At 49.9% G+C, this 15780-nt stretch overlaps 1 protein-coding gene across 4 annotated transcripts; it reads left to right on the top strand.

Moving 5' to 3' along the window:
- Nucleotides 1–6607: 6607 nt before the first annotated feature.
- ACTR1B (actin related protein 1B) lies at nucleotides 6608–15557 on the top strand. 4 transcript variants are annotated; one of them, XM_057742521.1, is made up of 12 exons: nucleotides 6609–6891; nucleotides 7540–7653; nucleotides 8957–9020; nucleotides 10234–10309; nucleotides 11379–11504; nucleotides 11816–11958; nucleotides 12177–12393; nucleotides 12510–12602; nucleotides 12701–12875; nucleotides 13925–13986; nucleotides 14234–14274; nucleotides 14469–15557. In XM_057742521.1, the coding sequence occupies exons 4-12, from the start codon at nucleotides 10253–10255 to the stop codon at nucleotides 14569–14571; spliced, it is 1017 nt and encodes a 338-aa protein (XP_057598504.1). In that variant the 5' UTR covers nucleotides 6609–6891; nucleotides 7540–7653; nucleotides 8957–9020; nucleotides 10234–10252; the 3' UTR covers nucleotides 14572–15557. The 4 variants fall into 4 exon arrangements, with proteins under 4 accessions (XP_057598503.1, XP_057598504.1, XP_057598501.1 ...); XM_057742518.1 differs by lacking the exon at nucleotides 7540–7653 and having other exon boundaries at nucleotides 8956–9020; XM_057742519.1 differs by lacking the exon at nucleotides 7540–7653 and having other exon boundaries at nucleotides 6610–6891; nucleotides 8956–9020; nucleotides 11834–11958.
- Nucleotides 15558–15780: the final 223 nt, after the last annotated feature.

The following is a 15780-nucleotide window of genomic DNA, read 5'->3' as shown; positions in this document are numbered from 1 at the left end:
CACTTTTATTCAACATTGTCCTAAAGGGTCTACACATGCAATTAGGCAATAAAAAGAAATAACAGGCATGCAGATTAGAAAGGAAGAAGTAAAACTGTCTTTATTTTTAGTTGACTTGATTACCTATGTAAAAAATTCTAAGAAATCCTAAGAACAAATAAACAAGTTTAGCAAGGCTGCAGGACATGAGGTCAATATTTTAAAAAGCAATTGTACTAACATAATGAAAAGACAAGCTTCAAACTAGGAGAAAATATTTACAAAACACATATGTAATAAAGGACTTGCGTCTAAAATATACAAAGAATTCTTAAAACACAACAAGAAAACAAACAACCCAATTAAAAAATGGACAAAACCTGAACAGACACCTCACCAAAGAAAATATATAGGTAGCAAATATGCATATGAAAAGATGTTCAACATCATATGTCATTAGGGAATTACAAATTAAAACAATAATGAGAAGCTACTACACATCTATTAGAATGGCTACAGTCCAAAACACTGACAACACCAAATGCTGGTGAGGATGTGGAGCAACGGAAACTCTCTTTCATTATTGGTGGAACTGTAACATAGTACAACCACTTTGGAGCAAAGTTTAGCAGTTTCTTACAAAGCTAAATATAGGCTTACCATCCAGCAATCATACTCTGAGGTACTTACCCAAATGAGCTAAAATCGTATGCCCACACAAAAAGTTGCACATGGATGTTGACAGCAACTTTATTCATAATTGCCAGAAATTGGAAGCAACTTAGATGTCCTTACAAAGGTGAATGGATAAAACAAACTGCGGTACATCCACACAATGGACTATTATTCAGCAACAGAAAGAAATGAGCCTATCAAGTCACAAAAAGATATGGAGGGGGACTTCCCTGCTGGCACAGTGGTTTAGACTCCACACTCCCAATAAAGGGGGCCCAGGTTTGATCCCTTGTCAGGGAACTAAATCCCACAGGCATGCTGCAACTAAGAGTTCACGTGCCACAACTAAGAGTTCACATGCTGCAACTAAGAGGTCATATGCCACAACTAAGAGTTCACGTGCCACAACTAAGAGTTCACATGCCGCAACTAAGAGTTCATATGCCACAACTAATGAGCCCTCCTGTCACAACTAAGGAGCCAGTGAGCTGCAACTAAGGAGCACACCTTCTGCAACTAAGACCCAGCACGACCAAATAAATATTTTTTTTTAAAGATATGGAGGAACCTTAAATGCATAATACTAAGTAAGAGAAGCCAATCTGAAAAGGCTACATACTGTGTGATTCCAACTGCAGGACATTCTGTAAAAGGCAAAACCATAGAAACAGTAAAAAGATCAGTAGTTGCCAAGGATTCAGGGAGAGGGAGGCAGGAAGGAATGAATAGGTGGAAACAGGGAATTTTTTAAGGCCATAAACTATTATGTATGATAATATAATGGTGGAAATATAACATTATGCATTTGTCAAAACCCATAGAAAGCACAACAGAAAGAGTAAACCCTAATGTAACCTATAGACATTAGTTAATAATAATGTATCAATATTGGTTCATGAATTGTAACAAATGTATACAGTAATGCAAAATGTTAAGAATAGAGGACAAAAAAAAAAGAATGAAGGTGAAGTGAAGGGGAAGCTGAGACAAGCGAGAGAGTAGCACAGACATATATATACTACCAACTGTAAAATAGATAGTCAGTGGGAAGTTGTTGTATAACAAAGGGAGTCCAACTCGAGGATGGAAGATGCCTTAGAGGACTGAGGCGGGGAGGGTGGGGGGGACTCGAGGGGAGGGGAGTCAAGGAAGGGAGGGAATACGGGGATATGTGTATAAAAACAGATGATTGAACTTGGTGTACCCCCAAAAAAATTAAAAAATAAAAAAAAAAGAATAGAGGACATTGCAGCAAGGGAGGGTGGGTGGTATGGAGGTATAGGGAAACAGTACTTTCTGTGCAATTTTTCTGTAAACCTAAAGCTGCTCTGAAAATAAAATCTATTAATTTTTTAAAAATCAATTGTATTTCTACCTACCGACATTGAACAATTAGAAACAGAAATTATAAAAACAATACTATTGATAATAGAATCAAAAATATGAAATACTTTGGTATAAACTTGATGGGAGACTCTAAGACCCATACACCAAAAATTTTCAAAAATAATAAAATTTATCCCACTTCTAGGCATATATCCAGAGAAAACTCTAATTTGAAAAGATGTATGCACCCCAATGTTCACAGCAACACTATTTACAATAGCCAAGACATGGAAGCAACCTAAATGTCCATCAAGATTTTGTATATATTGACATATACAATGGAATACTACTCAGCCATAAAAAAGAATGAAATAATGACTTTGCAGCAACATGGATGGACCTAGAGATTATCATACTAAGTGAAGTAAGTCAGACAGAGAAAGACAAATAGCATAAGATACCGCTTATATGTGAAATCTAAAATACTTATGATACAAATGAACTTATTTACAAAGCAAACAGACTCATGGACATAGAAAACAAACTTATGGTTACCAAAGAGGAAAGGGAGGAAATAAATTAGGAGTCTGGGACTGGCAGATACAAACTACAATTATAAAATAGATAAATAAGTGAAGCAAGTCATAAAGAGAAAAACAAATATTGTATATGAATGCAAATATGCAGAATCTAGAAAAATGGTACTGATCAACCAGCTTGCAACGCAGAAATAGAGACACAGATATAGAGAACAAACACATGGACACCAAGGGGGGGAAGCAGCGGCGGGCTGGGGGGGGGGGGGCGGGGATGGATTGGGATTGCCATATATACATTACTAATAAGAAAAAAATATCAAATTGTACACTTTAAATATATGCAGTTTATTGTATGTCAGTTATATCTCAATAAAAGTCCTTTAGAAAATAAAATAAAATACATAAATAACAAGGTCCTGCTGTATAGCACAGGCAACTATATTCAATATCTTGTAATAAACTGTAATGAAAAAGAATCTGAAAAAGAATACATATTTGTTTTATATATATACATATATATATATAACAGAATCACTTTGCTATACACCAGAAACTAACACAACATTGTAAATCAACTATGCTTCAATAAAAATAATAATAATAAAATTTAAAAGACCTAACATGGCGAGAGACAAGCTTATGGATCAGAAGACACTATGTTGTTAAGATGTTAATTCTCCTCAAATTGACCTATAGATTCAGTGCAAAACCAACCAAAATCCCAGGAGGCTTCCCTGTAGAAATGGAGGAGCTTATCCCCAAATTGTATGGAAGTCAAAGGACCCAGATTTTCCAAAACAATCTGAAAAAGAAGAACAAAAGAGGACTCACATCACCTGATTTCAAGACTTGTAAAACTACAGTGAACAAGACCATGTGGTATCGGCATATAGATCAATGGAACAGAATAGAGGGTCCAGAAAAAAATTCACACACATGAAATCAATTGATAACTAATAAAGGTGTCAAAAGGCCTTTAACAAAATGTACTTTGGGGGCCCTTTCTCAGCCACTCCTCTCCCCAGCACTGTTGTCCTGCTGCCCAGTGTCCCTGGACTTTCTTCACAAGCACAACACTGGCACTTCTTTTATAAATGCTCAGGTGCTTGTTATGCAGACACCTTTTCATTTCAGTTTTATATTTCATTTAAAAAGTAATATATCATAGGGTCTTCCCTGGTGGTCCAGTGGTTAAGACTCTGTGCTTCTACTGCAGGGGGTATGGGTTCAATCCCTGATCAGGGAATTAAGATCCCACATGCCATGTGGTGCAGACAAAAAAAAAGAAAGAAAGAAAGAAAGAAAAAAGGTAATATATCATAAAGACAGACATATAGACCAATGGAATAGAATAGGGAGTCCAGAAGTAAGCCCGCACATATATGATCAAATGATTTTTGACACGGTTGTCAAAACCATTCAACAGGGAAAGGTCAGTCTTTTCAACAAATGGTGCTGGGAAAACTGCACATCCACGTTCAAAAGAATGAAATTGGACTCTTACCTAACTTCAATTAACTCAAATGGGTCAAAGACCTAAATATAAAAGCTAAAACTACAAAACTCTTAGAATAAAACATAGGGCAAAGCTTCAGGACATTGAATTTGGTGATGATACCTCAGATATGACACCAATGGCACAGGTATCAAAAGAAAAACCAGGCAAATGAGACTTCATGAAAATTTTTAAATTTTGTGTGTCAAAGACACTACTAACAGAGTAAATAGGCAACCCATAGAAAATATTTGTAAATCACATATCTGATAAGGGATCAATATCTAGAATATAAAGAATTCCTAAAACTCAACAACAAAAAACCCAATTCAAAAATGGGTAAAGGACTTGAATAGACATTTACCCAAAGAAGATGTACAAATGGCCAATAAGCAAATGAAGATACTCAACATCACAAATCATTATAGAAATGCAAATCAAACCTACGATGAGCTAACACCTCATATCAATTAGGATGGCTACAATCCAAAACAAAAACAAAAACAGAAAATAACCAGTGTGGTTAGGCTGTGGAGAAACTGAAACCCCTGTGCACTGTTGTTGGAAATGAAAAATGAGCTATCCACTACGGAAGATAGTATGGCTGTTCTTCAAACAATCAAAAACAGAATTATAATATGATCCAGCAATCCCATATCTGGTTATACATCCCAGAGAATTGAAAGCAGAGTCCCAAAGAGGTATTTATACAGCCATGTTCACAGCAGTATTATTTACAATAGCTAAAATGTGGAAGCAACCAGGAATTCATCAACAGATGAATGGATAGGCAAAATGTGGTATACACATACAATGGGATATAATTCAGCTGTAGAAAGGAAGGAAATTCTATCAAATGGGGAATCAGGAGTTACTGTTTAATGAGCATAGAGTTTCACTTTTATAAGGTGAAAACAGTTCTGGATGGTGGTAATGGTTGCACAACATTATGAATGTATTTAATACCACTGAACTGTACACTTAAAAAATTGGTTAAGAAAAAGAATCTAAAAAAGAGTGGATATACACAAGTCCCACTACTGGGCGTATACCCAGATAAAACCCTAATTCAAAAAGACACCTGCACCCCAATGTTCACTGCAGCACTATTTACAATAGCCAGGACAAGGAAGCAACCTACATGTCCATCAACAGATGAATGGATAAAGAAGATGTGGTACATATACACAATGGAATATTACTCAGCCATAAAAAGGAACAGATTGGGTCATTTGTAGAGACGTGGATGGGCCTAGAGTCTGTCATACAGAATGAAGTAAGTTAGAAAGAGAAAAACAAATATCATATATTAACACATATATGTGGAATCCAGAAAAATGGTACAGATGATCTTATTTGCAAGGCAGAGACAGAGACAGAACAAGTTAAAAACAACAAAATTTAAAAGCCTGCATTGTAGAAAGAATCTGCCCTTCATTGCCCCACATTTATGGTGGTCCCTTTCCTATATTAAAGAGTCTTGAAGGTGCCTCACACACTCTTCAAAGCCATTCACACATAGAACATTCTGGACACTGTGACTGGCTTTCTTTGCTTCGATTTGGCCAGATGTCCTGATGTATTTCATAACATATCATATAGAACTCCTCCATTATTTTAAAGTTTCACGTTGACCCATTTTATGAATGCATAGACACCAGATACAAATGAACACATACCTATGATTCTATTTGCATAAAATTCCAAAATAGGCAAAACTAACCTGTGGTGACCTGTAGAATGCAGGGTAGTGGTCACCTCAGGAGGAACAGGGCAGTGAGCGAGAGGGGTGGGAGGTTCCTAGGGCGCTGGTCGTGCTCTGTTTCTTAAACTCAGCGATGGTTATACGGGCGTGTCCACGTGTTAACAATTCATTGAAATGTATCCTTATGATTCCTGCACTCTTCTGTATGATGCCGTGCTTCAATTCTTAATCTCACTAGTAGGATTTGCCGCTCTCTGTAACTTTTTCTAGTGGGAAAGTTATACAGAGCGGCAAATAACTATGGCTCAAGTTTGGTCACTGAATTCAGGACTCTCCTTGCCCTGTTGCAGCAGTTGACCCCAGGGCGGCTGGAGACTGACCGCAAGCTAATCCCAGCTGCAGCCAGCTGGATAAACTTGTGCGAGTTACATACGCCTGACGCTCCTCGGTTCCCATATCTATAAAATGGGAGTAATAATACCTGATACAGTAATTGCAAGGGTGTAATATCGTAATCTATGTAAAGTGGGTAGAAGTGCTCCGCAAGCACATAGCAGGTGTTCCATTCACTCCAGCTACCGTTACCACGAAACTGTAATTTTTACAAGGAAAAGGATCCTCCTCAGCGCTCAATAAAGAAATGCCGTGGGTGAAATATCCACCGCCGGCCTCCTCGGGGACTGCGAGTTCATGAAGAAGCGTGGTCGGAGGTGCGGTGGCTCGGGAAAGCAGCCCCCCGGGACAGGCGGATGCGCAGCCCGCGGGACTCCGACCGCGTCCTCTTTAAGCGCGGAGCAATGACGTCATCCCCGCACGGTGCAGCCTACCTTGGAAGCGCCCCGGCGGTTCCTCCGGGCGGTCTCCATTGGCTGGCCAGCACCCGGTGGCCCCGCCCCTTTGCCCGCCGCGGGCCCCCGGCCCCCGCAGTCAATCCGCCCGGGTGGGGACGGTGATTGGCCGCGGGGCCCAGAAGGCCCCGCCGGCCTCGCGTAGGCTGCGCGCTCGGGGTGGGAGGGGCACGGCACCGAGTCAGGAGGCGCCGCCGTCCGGGTCCGCCCGCCCGCACGCCCGCCGTTGGTCCCTCCTGTAGCCCGCCTGCTGGGCAGGGCCGGCCCGGCCCGGCCATGGAGTCCTACGACATCATCGCCAACCAGCCCGTGGTCGTCGACAACGTGAGGCTCGGAGCCGTGGGGAGGGCGGGCGCCCTGCCCCCGGGGGCGCACGCGGCAGCGCCCGCAGGGACCGCCGGCCGTCTCGGCTGGTTCTCCGCTCACTGCCCGCCCGCCAGCCCTGCCGGCCGTCCCCACCTGGCCCTGTAGTCGGGGCCGCGGGGTCAGCCCTCCGCCGGCGCGGCGGAACCCCAGCCCCTGCCCTCCCTGAGTCGGGCGGGGAGATCAAGAGAGGAAGGGGTCCCATCGTTCTGGCGGCCCTTGGTCAGCATCCGGAGAGGTGGGGTGACAGCCGGGCGGCCCTGCCGATGCACCCCGGACCATTCTCAGTTGAGAGTGGGGTCACTGGGCAGGTTTCGACCCCAGCCCCTTTCCCTCTTCTCAGGCTGTGGCTCTGTCTGCTCCTCCTAGTGCAGGAGGGACAGTGTTTGCGCTCTTGCACACTGCTGGCCCCAACTTTTGGAGAGGGTTGACCTGGGGACCTCTACAACAGCTCTTCCCAAGTGCTGCACCCCCAGGCAGCACCTCCAGAGTGGGCAGACCCTACTGCGCCCTTTTCCTGGGACTGGGGAAAATGCAAGTTGAGCTCTGCCAGCCGCACAGCCATCACTACCTGGCTGGCCACCTGGCTACTTTGACTCTCTCCTTTAGTGCTCCCTGAGCCAAGCAGAAGTTCCACAGCTGGCAGGGCAGTGGAGAGAATTCAGGACTACTCAGCCCAGGACCCATAAGCAGTTTGGGATCATCATTTGGAAACCTCAGAGGAAAGTTGCCTCGCTCCATTGTCCTTCAGCACTGGGGCTCAGCATGCTTTCTGGTCCACAGGAAGAAAATGAAGGGCAGGGATCTGTGGATCTGCCCCTAGCTGGGTATCTGCCTCTGGAGTGTGAGCCTTGGAGTTTTTGATAATGACTCACTTCTCTTTCTGGGATCTGTCTCCCTTCCACATGACCCCCATGTAATCCCAGAACGGCTGTCTTTTTCGGAGTACCCATGTGAGTGCCCTGAGTCACAGCAGGGAGTGTTTAATAAGAAGGCTAGAGGGGCTTCCTGGGTGGCGCAGTGGTTAAGAATCTGCCGGCCAGTGCAGAGGACATGGGTTCGATCCCTGCTCCAGGAAGATCCCACATGCTGTGGAGCAACTAAGCCCGTGCGCAAAAAAAGTAAAGAAATAAAAGCTAGAACTGGGTTTGGAGGATGCTCTCCATCATGATACAGGAAGGACCAGGGCACTTTCTTTCTTGGGGAGTTCATAATCAACAAGTTTGTGAGTTTAGAGGGCAACCTGCTTGGTCTCCCTGGGCTTCCAGCCCCTTCTCTGTAACTTTGGGATGTTTATTTCTGCTCTACAGACCCCAAGGGTTGTGATGGAGATCTGCGGGAAGAGGGGTTGAGATGCTCATTCCTGCAGTGGGTGGGGGGTTTCTAGATGCCAGGTTACCTTTAAGATCTAAGTCAAGCCTCCATGCTGGAGCAATGGCAGGGTCAAGCTCTCCTGTAGTCCCTGCGGAAGCCACTTGAGGAGAGGTGCCAGTTGTCCCCGTGCACCCAGTGATCTTCTCCGGCAGGTCCTGTGTGTGGTCCATGGCTGCTGAGGGAAGGGGGCGGGGGAGTGTTGAAGAAAGCCTCGGGGTTGCTTCTAGCTGGATTTGGGGAGTAGCTTGTGTTGCTATGGAGTCCTCTTGGCAGGCGCTGACCTTGGAGTGTGCAGACGAGGATGGTTCCTCCACCTCCACACTAGTGACATTCTGGCCTGGATAATTCTTGGTTACGTGGGGCTGTCCTGTGCATTGTAAGATGTTTAACAGCATCCGTAGCCTCTACCCACTAGATGCCAGTGGCAGCCCCCACTTGCCAGGCTCCAGACATTGTCAAATTTGGGGGAGGGAATGTAGAATTGCCCCCAGTTTTGAACCACTGGTGTACTTGTAAATGACCTTGCCCTCTTGGCAGGATCTCAGGCTTCTTCCCCGGGCTGCCATAGTGGGGCAGCAGCCCTCTCCACGGCAGGGCACTGCCTTCATCTGGAGGTCAATATTGGAAGCTAAACATTGTTTTTCTTTGCAGGGTTCAGGGGTGATCAAGGCTGGCTTTGCAGGAGACCAGATTCCCAAATACTGTTTCCCAAACTAGTAAGTGTTGCTCAGGCAGCATCCTTAACCCTTTGGTTTGCTTCCAGGGAGAACATGGATCCTGTGTCACAGCTCTCTTTGAGGCCAACCCTTGCCCCTGCCTGTAGGGGAAGACACCAGATTTGTGAAGCTGGTGCTGCTAAGGGCTCTAGAAGGAGAAGACAGGTGCTCTGGGCTTCCCCCTTCTCTTTGGAGTCTGATTTTGGTCCCTCCTGTAGCCAGGAAGGATAAATCACCAGCATTCCCCTGGGGACAGGGTGTGGTAGCAGCAGCAAGAATAAAAGAGAGACTTAGACTCAGAGGAGAAAGAGTAGGGAGTTAATGCCACCCCTTCCTCCTGGGAAATGTTTTTTTCAGAGCTCATTTATTTTCAGACTCTAGAAAATATTTTGTTCAGTCAAGGGGGGTCTTTGCCTGATTAGTGCCAGTGGTGGCAGAGCTAAGAGAGAGGTAATACCCAGAGAAAGCCTGGAGTGTTCCCCCGGCCACTCTAGCCCATCAGGAAGTTTTTCCTCAGCCGTGTCTCTTCTCAAATCCTGGAGGCTTTAGAATTTAGTGGCCTAAACCAGGGCGGGGAATTCCTAAGGCCCCCAAAGTGGCTGGCTATATCAAGACAGAGCCAGCATGGAGCACCCAGTGGGGCCTCAGCTTTCCTTTCTGCACTCACATTGAATGTAATTAACGACTCCTCTTGATGTGCAAGGAACTTGGGTCAGAGTTTGGAATGGTAGCTCGCCCATTCTGCCAAGAACTGCATCTCTGTTCCGGAATCCCTGGCAGTGGGAAGGGGCAGGACTGACTGAGAGAGGGGGGTATATGTGAGGGCCATGACCCAGCTTCCTGGGCCCACCCTGCCTTGGTGTGCCCTCCTGAAATCAAGACCGTGGGCTGAATCATCGTGGCTGCAGAAGCTGACCCTCTGCCAGGGATAGGCCTCGTGAAGTGCTGACATTCCAGAGCTCTCAGCTGTCTCTGGGAGGGCTGGTGGGAAATGGAGGGGACACCTTTTCTTCCAACCCTGGCTTCTGTCCTGCCAAGGCCTACTCTGTAGTCCCATGGCCTGTAGGCCTAGGTTCTGATCTTTGCCCAGTGGCTGCCTCCTGATGCTTTGAGTATAGTTACCCTGTTGACCATTGGAGTTGGACTTTGGTCTTCTTGGACTGGGCTCATATGTGCCCCCTGCCCACCTCCCTGGCTTCTCCTGTTCTCGCAGTGTCGGGCGCCCCAAGCACATGCGGGTGATGGCTGGAGCCCTAGAAGGGGACCTCTTCATTGGACCAAAAGCAGAGGTAATATCTGTGGAGCCTGCCTTTGCCTGTGTTTGGGGTCCTCTGTCCCAGGAGCCTTGACTGGTGGTCAGAGCTGTACCTCCAGAGAGGACCCTGGGAGTCTGTTCCCTGGGGCCATCTGCTGGGTGCCCTCCTGGCTCCAGCTCTGCAGTGCTGCACCGTGGTCCCTTTGCTCTGTGAGATGGGGCCACAGTTCCCATATAGGGCAACACAGTTAGACCACTTTGTGCCCTGTCTTTTAGAAGCTACAGAGGAAAGAACTGGTTTAAAAAGTGACTTAAAAGTCTGAATCACTTGGACTTGATGAGCGATCCGAGTGAGAGGGCCAGCTCTTGTGCTCCAGCCAGGGGTATGCCTATAGACTGTAGGGCCAGATAAGGGCCTTGGGAGGAGGAGCAAATGAGGGGTGGGGGGTGGCAGGGAATAACAAGCAAGTGCAGTTTAGGCACCTGGGGAATACAGTACGGGGTGCTGAGGATTCGAGGTGCAGATAATGGGGCTCTCAGGAAATGAGGTCAGTAGGAGCCGCAGCTGTGGGTGAGAGAGGCCGAGTGGTGCTGGGCAGGAAGGGGCACATTGTGGGGGGAGGTTGAAGGGCAGATCCCTGCGGGAGACCCGAGCACAGGCTAAAGAGCTGGGAGGAGAGGTGGCTTACGGCGTCCAGCTGTGCCCTGGAGGAGCGGTGGCAGCACGTAACGAGTAGGATTCACAGAGGCTCCTGGCGCTGAAGTGGTGGGGATGGACGTCAGGCCATGTGTGAAGAGGGAAGGAGGGCATGTGCTGGCAGTGAGTGTAGAGAACGAAAGGCCGTGGAGGGAGGGGGGTGGGTGGCGAGGGGACTGCAGGGTGGGAGGGAACACGCTGCCACCCTCTCTGGTCCTGTCCTTTGAAACTGGCTGGGCTCTGAGAGCCTGAGAAGCAGTTGGACAGATGAACCCACGCTGGGTTCAGGACCTGCCACAGGGCACAGGGACAGCCAGTGAGCAGATGAAGGGACAGCTCCCAGGAGGGCAGAGAGCAGTTGCTGGGTGAGTGTCTGGTGCCACCGCTGGCCTCCCCCCCTCCGCAGGAGCACCGGGGGCTGCTGGCCATCCGCTACCCCATGGAGCACGGTGTGGTGCGGGACTGGAACGACATGGAGCGCGTCTGGCAGTACGTCTACTCCAAGGACCAGCTGCAGACCTTCTCTGAGGAGGTGGGGCAGCAGCCCCTCCCGCGGGCGCCCTCTCCCTGCCCCGCGGCATCCGGGTCGGGCTTCCGCGTTTCCCTTGGCTTATGTCAGGGCCTGCCGCCTCTGCGTGGTGTGGGCGTGGGTCCGCACAGTGGGTGGCTGCTGAGCAGAACTTTCCAGGGAGCCCTGGGTCTTTGGAAGAGTAACTGCTGGCAGCTGATGGGCTCGTGCCCTCAGGAGGGATGGCAGGCCGCAGCTTCATGTGCTCGCGGCGAGGGGAGTGCTCCCTGGAAAGATCCTGCGGGGCCTGCACGTTGTCTTTGCCCCTGCGGCAGCTCTGCCGTGTCTTGCAGCACCCTGTTCTTCTCACGGAAGCTCCGCTCAACCCGAGTAAGAACCGGGAGAAGGCGGCCGAGGTGTTCTTCGAGACCTTCAACGTGCCGGCCCTGTTCATCTCCATGCAGGCCGTGCTCAGCCTGTGAGTGCTCCCTAAGCCCTGCATCCCCTCCATCTCCATCCTCCCTGGGGCCAGCCTCCTGCTCGGGATGACCAGCCCCCGGATGCCTGTCCCTTTAGGGAGCCCCACACGGTCCCTCTTTCAGACCAGATAATGCACATGTCCCGGGGTCCCTTCCAGGGGTGAGGAGGTCCCCGTGCCTCAGTGGCTGAGGTGAAGGGATGCTGACCTGGTGACAGGTACGCAACAGGACGCACGACAGGAGTGGTTCTGGACTCGGGGGATGGGGTCACCCACGCTGTCCCCATTTACGAGGGCTTTGCCATGCCACACTCCATCATGCGGGTAGACATTGCCGGCCGTGACGTCTCCCGCTACCTCCGGCTGCTGCTGCGCAAGGAAGGGGTCGACTTTCATACCTCAGCTGAGTTTGAGGTTGTCCGGACCATCAAAGAGGTGACACAGGGCAGGAGGTGGGGAACGGGGGGTGATCAGACCTGGCGTGAGGTTGAGCCCTGGGTGCGAGTGTCTCGGTGGCCGCCTCCTGAGGGCTGTGTCCCTACCCACTGCAGCGGGCCTGCTACCTGTCCATCAACCCGCAGAAGGATGAGGCTCTGGAAACAGAGAAGGTGCAGTACACCTTGCCAGACGGCAGCACGCTCGATGTGAGTTGCCAGGGCAGTGCCGGGCGGGGGCAGGAGAGGGGCGATGCCAGGACCTGGAGGAGGAGGAGGCCTGTCTGCCTCAATCTTGCGTGTCACAGGTGGGGCCAGCGCGGTTCCGGGCCCCCGAGCTGCTGTTCCAGCCAGACCTGGTAGGGGATGAGAGTGAGGGGCTCCACGAGGTGCTGGCCTTCGCCATCCACAAGTCCGACGTGGACCTTCGCCGGACGCTGTTCGCCAACATCGTGCTCTCCGGTGGCTCCACGCTGTTCAGAGGTACCACCCTTGGGACACGGTAGTATGACTCGGACCCTCAGACTTCACCCCACTTCCTAGAGCCTGTGACGGGGCCCGTTTTCTGTTGTCTTGGGGGTGCTCAGTGAGCGTTTTTATTTCACAGAAAGATTTAAAATTAAATTTTGTTTACTTTGTAAATAGGTGATAAGCTTAACGAGGTCTAAAATATATTAGATGAAGTCTGCCTTCTCCATCACCCTGGTCACCCAGTTCCCTCCCCACGGGAGTTGTTAGTTTCTCAGGTGGCACCTGTGTGTAGATAAGCACTCCCTTTTCACACAGACCTTAGCATACTCTCCGGCTCCACGCCACGTGTGTCTGACTTTGCACCACATCCGGAGGATCTTTCCTGTAGTGTGAGTTCTCTTACTTGGCGCGTGGGAGGGATGTGCCATTTAACCGTTAACCCCTGGGTGGCTGGGAGGTGGTGAAATCCTTTCTGATCACAGAGATGCTCCAGTGGGTGACCTCGTGCACTGTCATTTCACGTGACAAGAGTATACCTAAAAGATAAATCCTAGGAGTAGAATTGCTGAGTCAAGGGGCGTGTGTGTGCATTTGTTAGATATCACCAGAGTTTCCCTCCTGAGAGGCTGTGTCACTTACGCCCCCATCAGTTATGGACAAGAGTCCCCCGGCGCCATCCTGACACTGTGTGTGATGTTTGTCCATCTGCTGCGTAGAAGTGGCAGACGTGTTCTCCTGACTCGTCATTTGCCTTTGACTTTGCTTCTGGTGGTCTTGGCTCTGGAGCGTCGAGGGAGGGAGAACGTAGGGGTCAGGCAGAGCTGAGTGACTTGGGGTTCCATCGCATGCTGCCTTCCTGAGGAAGGAAGCTGGGCCCACCTGCAGGCATGCTGCGGGATCTTTTCCCCCTTTAGGGTGGCTCCTACCCTTACTCCTGGCAAGAATGACCAAAACAAGGGCGGCAGCAGCTGGGGGTGGGGGACAACGGAGGTTGGATGTGGGGGAGCCAGTGGTAAAGGGTCAGATTTGGACCCCAGGTTCAGCCAGCCTTGCGTTCACAGGCTTCGGCGACCGATTACTAAGTGAAGTGAAGAAGCTCGCCCCAAAGGACGTCAAAATCAAGGTGAGGTTATGGGGAGTCTCCATAGGACATGGGGGTGCTGGGCAACCTTGACCTGGGGAGGAAAGGACAAGAACCACCTTCAGATGCCCTCTGCCTTCCACACCCAGCCCTGCCCTGCTGCACCCCCTGTTCCCAGTTGCGGCAGTTGCTGCCTGGCCTCGGGCACTGGGGGAAAGGCCCCCCCGAGGCTGGGCGGGGGGCTGCTGTGGGGGGACGGGGCAGTTACGTTGCCGCTTGCTCCATGTAGATCTCAGCCCCTCAGGAACGGCTGTACTCCACGTGGATCGGGTGAGGCGGGGCTCACGGGGAGGGCTCTGGGAGGAGGCCCTTGTGCCCTGGACACTGCTCCCCGGGTTGGCCCAGGCCAGGTGGAGGTGGGTGGATTTCCCTCCCAGGTAAGGGAAGTGAAGCCCTGGGCGCCCAGGGAGGGCGGTTTTCTCAGCCCTCAGATCAGCAAAGATGCTCTCCCTCCCTCCTCACAGTGGCTCCATCCTGGCCTCACTGGACACGTTTAAGAAGATGTGGGTATCCAAAAAGGAATATGAAGAGGATGGCTCCCGGGCTATTCATCGTAAAACCTTCTAGCGCCCAAGGAGGAGAGTGAAGCATTGGGAAGATGGAAGGAAAGGGGAGCCAGAGTCCGTAACCCTTTCTGGTCCAGGTTCACATACTAGGCCTCAGGCTTCCTGCATGCCCTGAACCCTGGGCAAGTGGTGCAACAGTGCTTCCCTGCAGCCCTCCCCTACACACGCGCACACGCACACGTGTGCACACGGTAATGTTTAGCTGCATGGATGGGAGGCTTGAGCTGGAAGATAGGAATTGAGGGGCCCAGCTTTGGGTGGTTCTGGGTGTCCCCCGTGGCAGAGCCAGTTAGGCCCATGGCTCTCTGCTTCCCCGGCTCCAAGGCCAGACACCCAAACACCCCCGTAGCCTCTGACAGGATCCCTCCCAGGGCCAGAGTGCCTGGATGCCTGTGTAACTAGCCTTGGGGAGTGGGGTGGAGGAGGGGGCAGGCAGCAGCTCCCCACTGGCATGTCACGACTTCTCATGCCCCGTCCTCTTTCTGACCTGACAGGGTAGCCCAGAGGGCCACACCCAGGCATCCCTGACCCTTTCACACTCTGTCTTCCCATCTTTCTGGATGGGTGCCTTGGTGTAGACTGAGTTCTTGTCAGTCTTCTGTCCCTGGTGAGGGGGTCCAGGCCAGGGTCCGACCCTTTGGAGCCAGGACAGAGGATGCATGGGGTTTGGGCGGCCACAATGGTTGTGTTCTCCCCTTCAAAGCACTTCATTGACTTGCTGCTCCCTCTCCTTTACCCCAGTACCCGGGACAGGGAGGGTTAATGGTCTTCTTTTGTTGGGGGGAAGCCACTTAATCAGGAGTCAGACCTCGTGGGGGTGAGGGGGGCACATTTCCTCCTCCCACCTCTTCCACAACAGAGGTCTTCATTTACCTTGTGGCCAGGACCCCCATCTCCCTCTCCCACATATGTACAATAATTGAACACAGTTGCCTGAAAAAAATGTTTTTGTAAATCATTATAGTAATAATTACGGACAAGGCCCAGTGTGTGACTCTGTTTTCTTGTGGTTCTTTGTGCTGTTGTTTGCTCAACCATCCCTGGGGACCAAAGCAACATGGCACTGGCTCTAACTCAGAAGCCTGAGATTTCAGTGGTTGGCTGGGCAACGTGGCACAGGAGGCCCCAGGGGGCTGGGCTCTCAACCTGGTAGCAGAATTCCCCAGCCTCTTCACATGCTAACTGCAGTCCACCAGGAGAAACAGAGAAT

This window comes from Hippopotamus amphibius, chromosome 7, assembly GCF_030028045.1.
Source record: "Hippopotamus amphibius kiboko isolate mHipAmp2 chromosome 7, mHipAmp2.hap2, whole genome shotgun sequence".
NCBI lineage: Eukaryota > Metazoa > Chordata > Mammalia > Artiodactyla > Hippopotamidae > Hippopotamus > Hippopotamus amphibius.
This window is presented reverse-complemented; position numbering and strand designations above follow the sequence as displayed.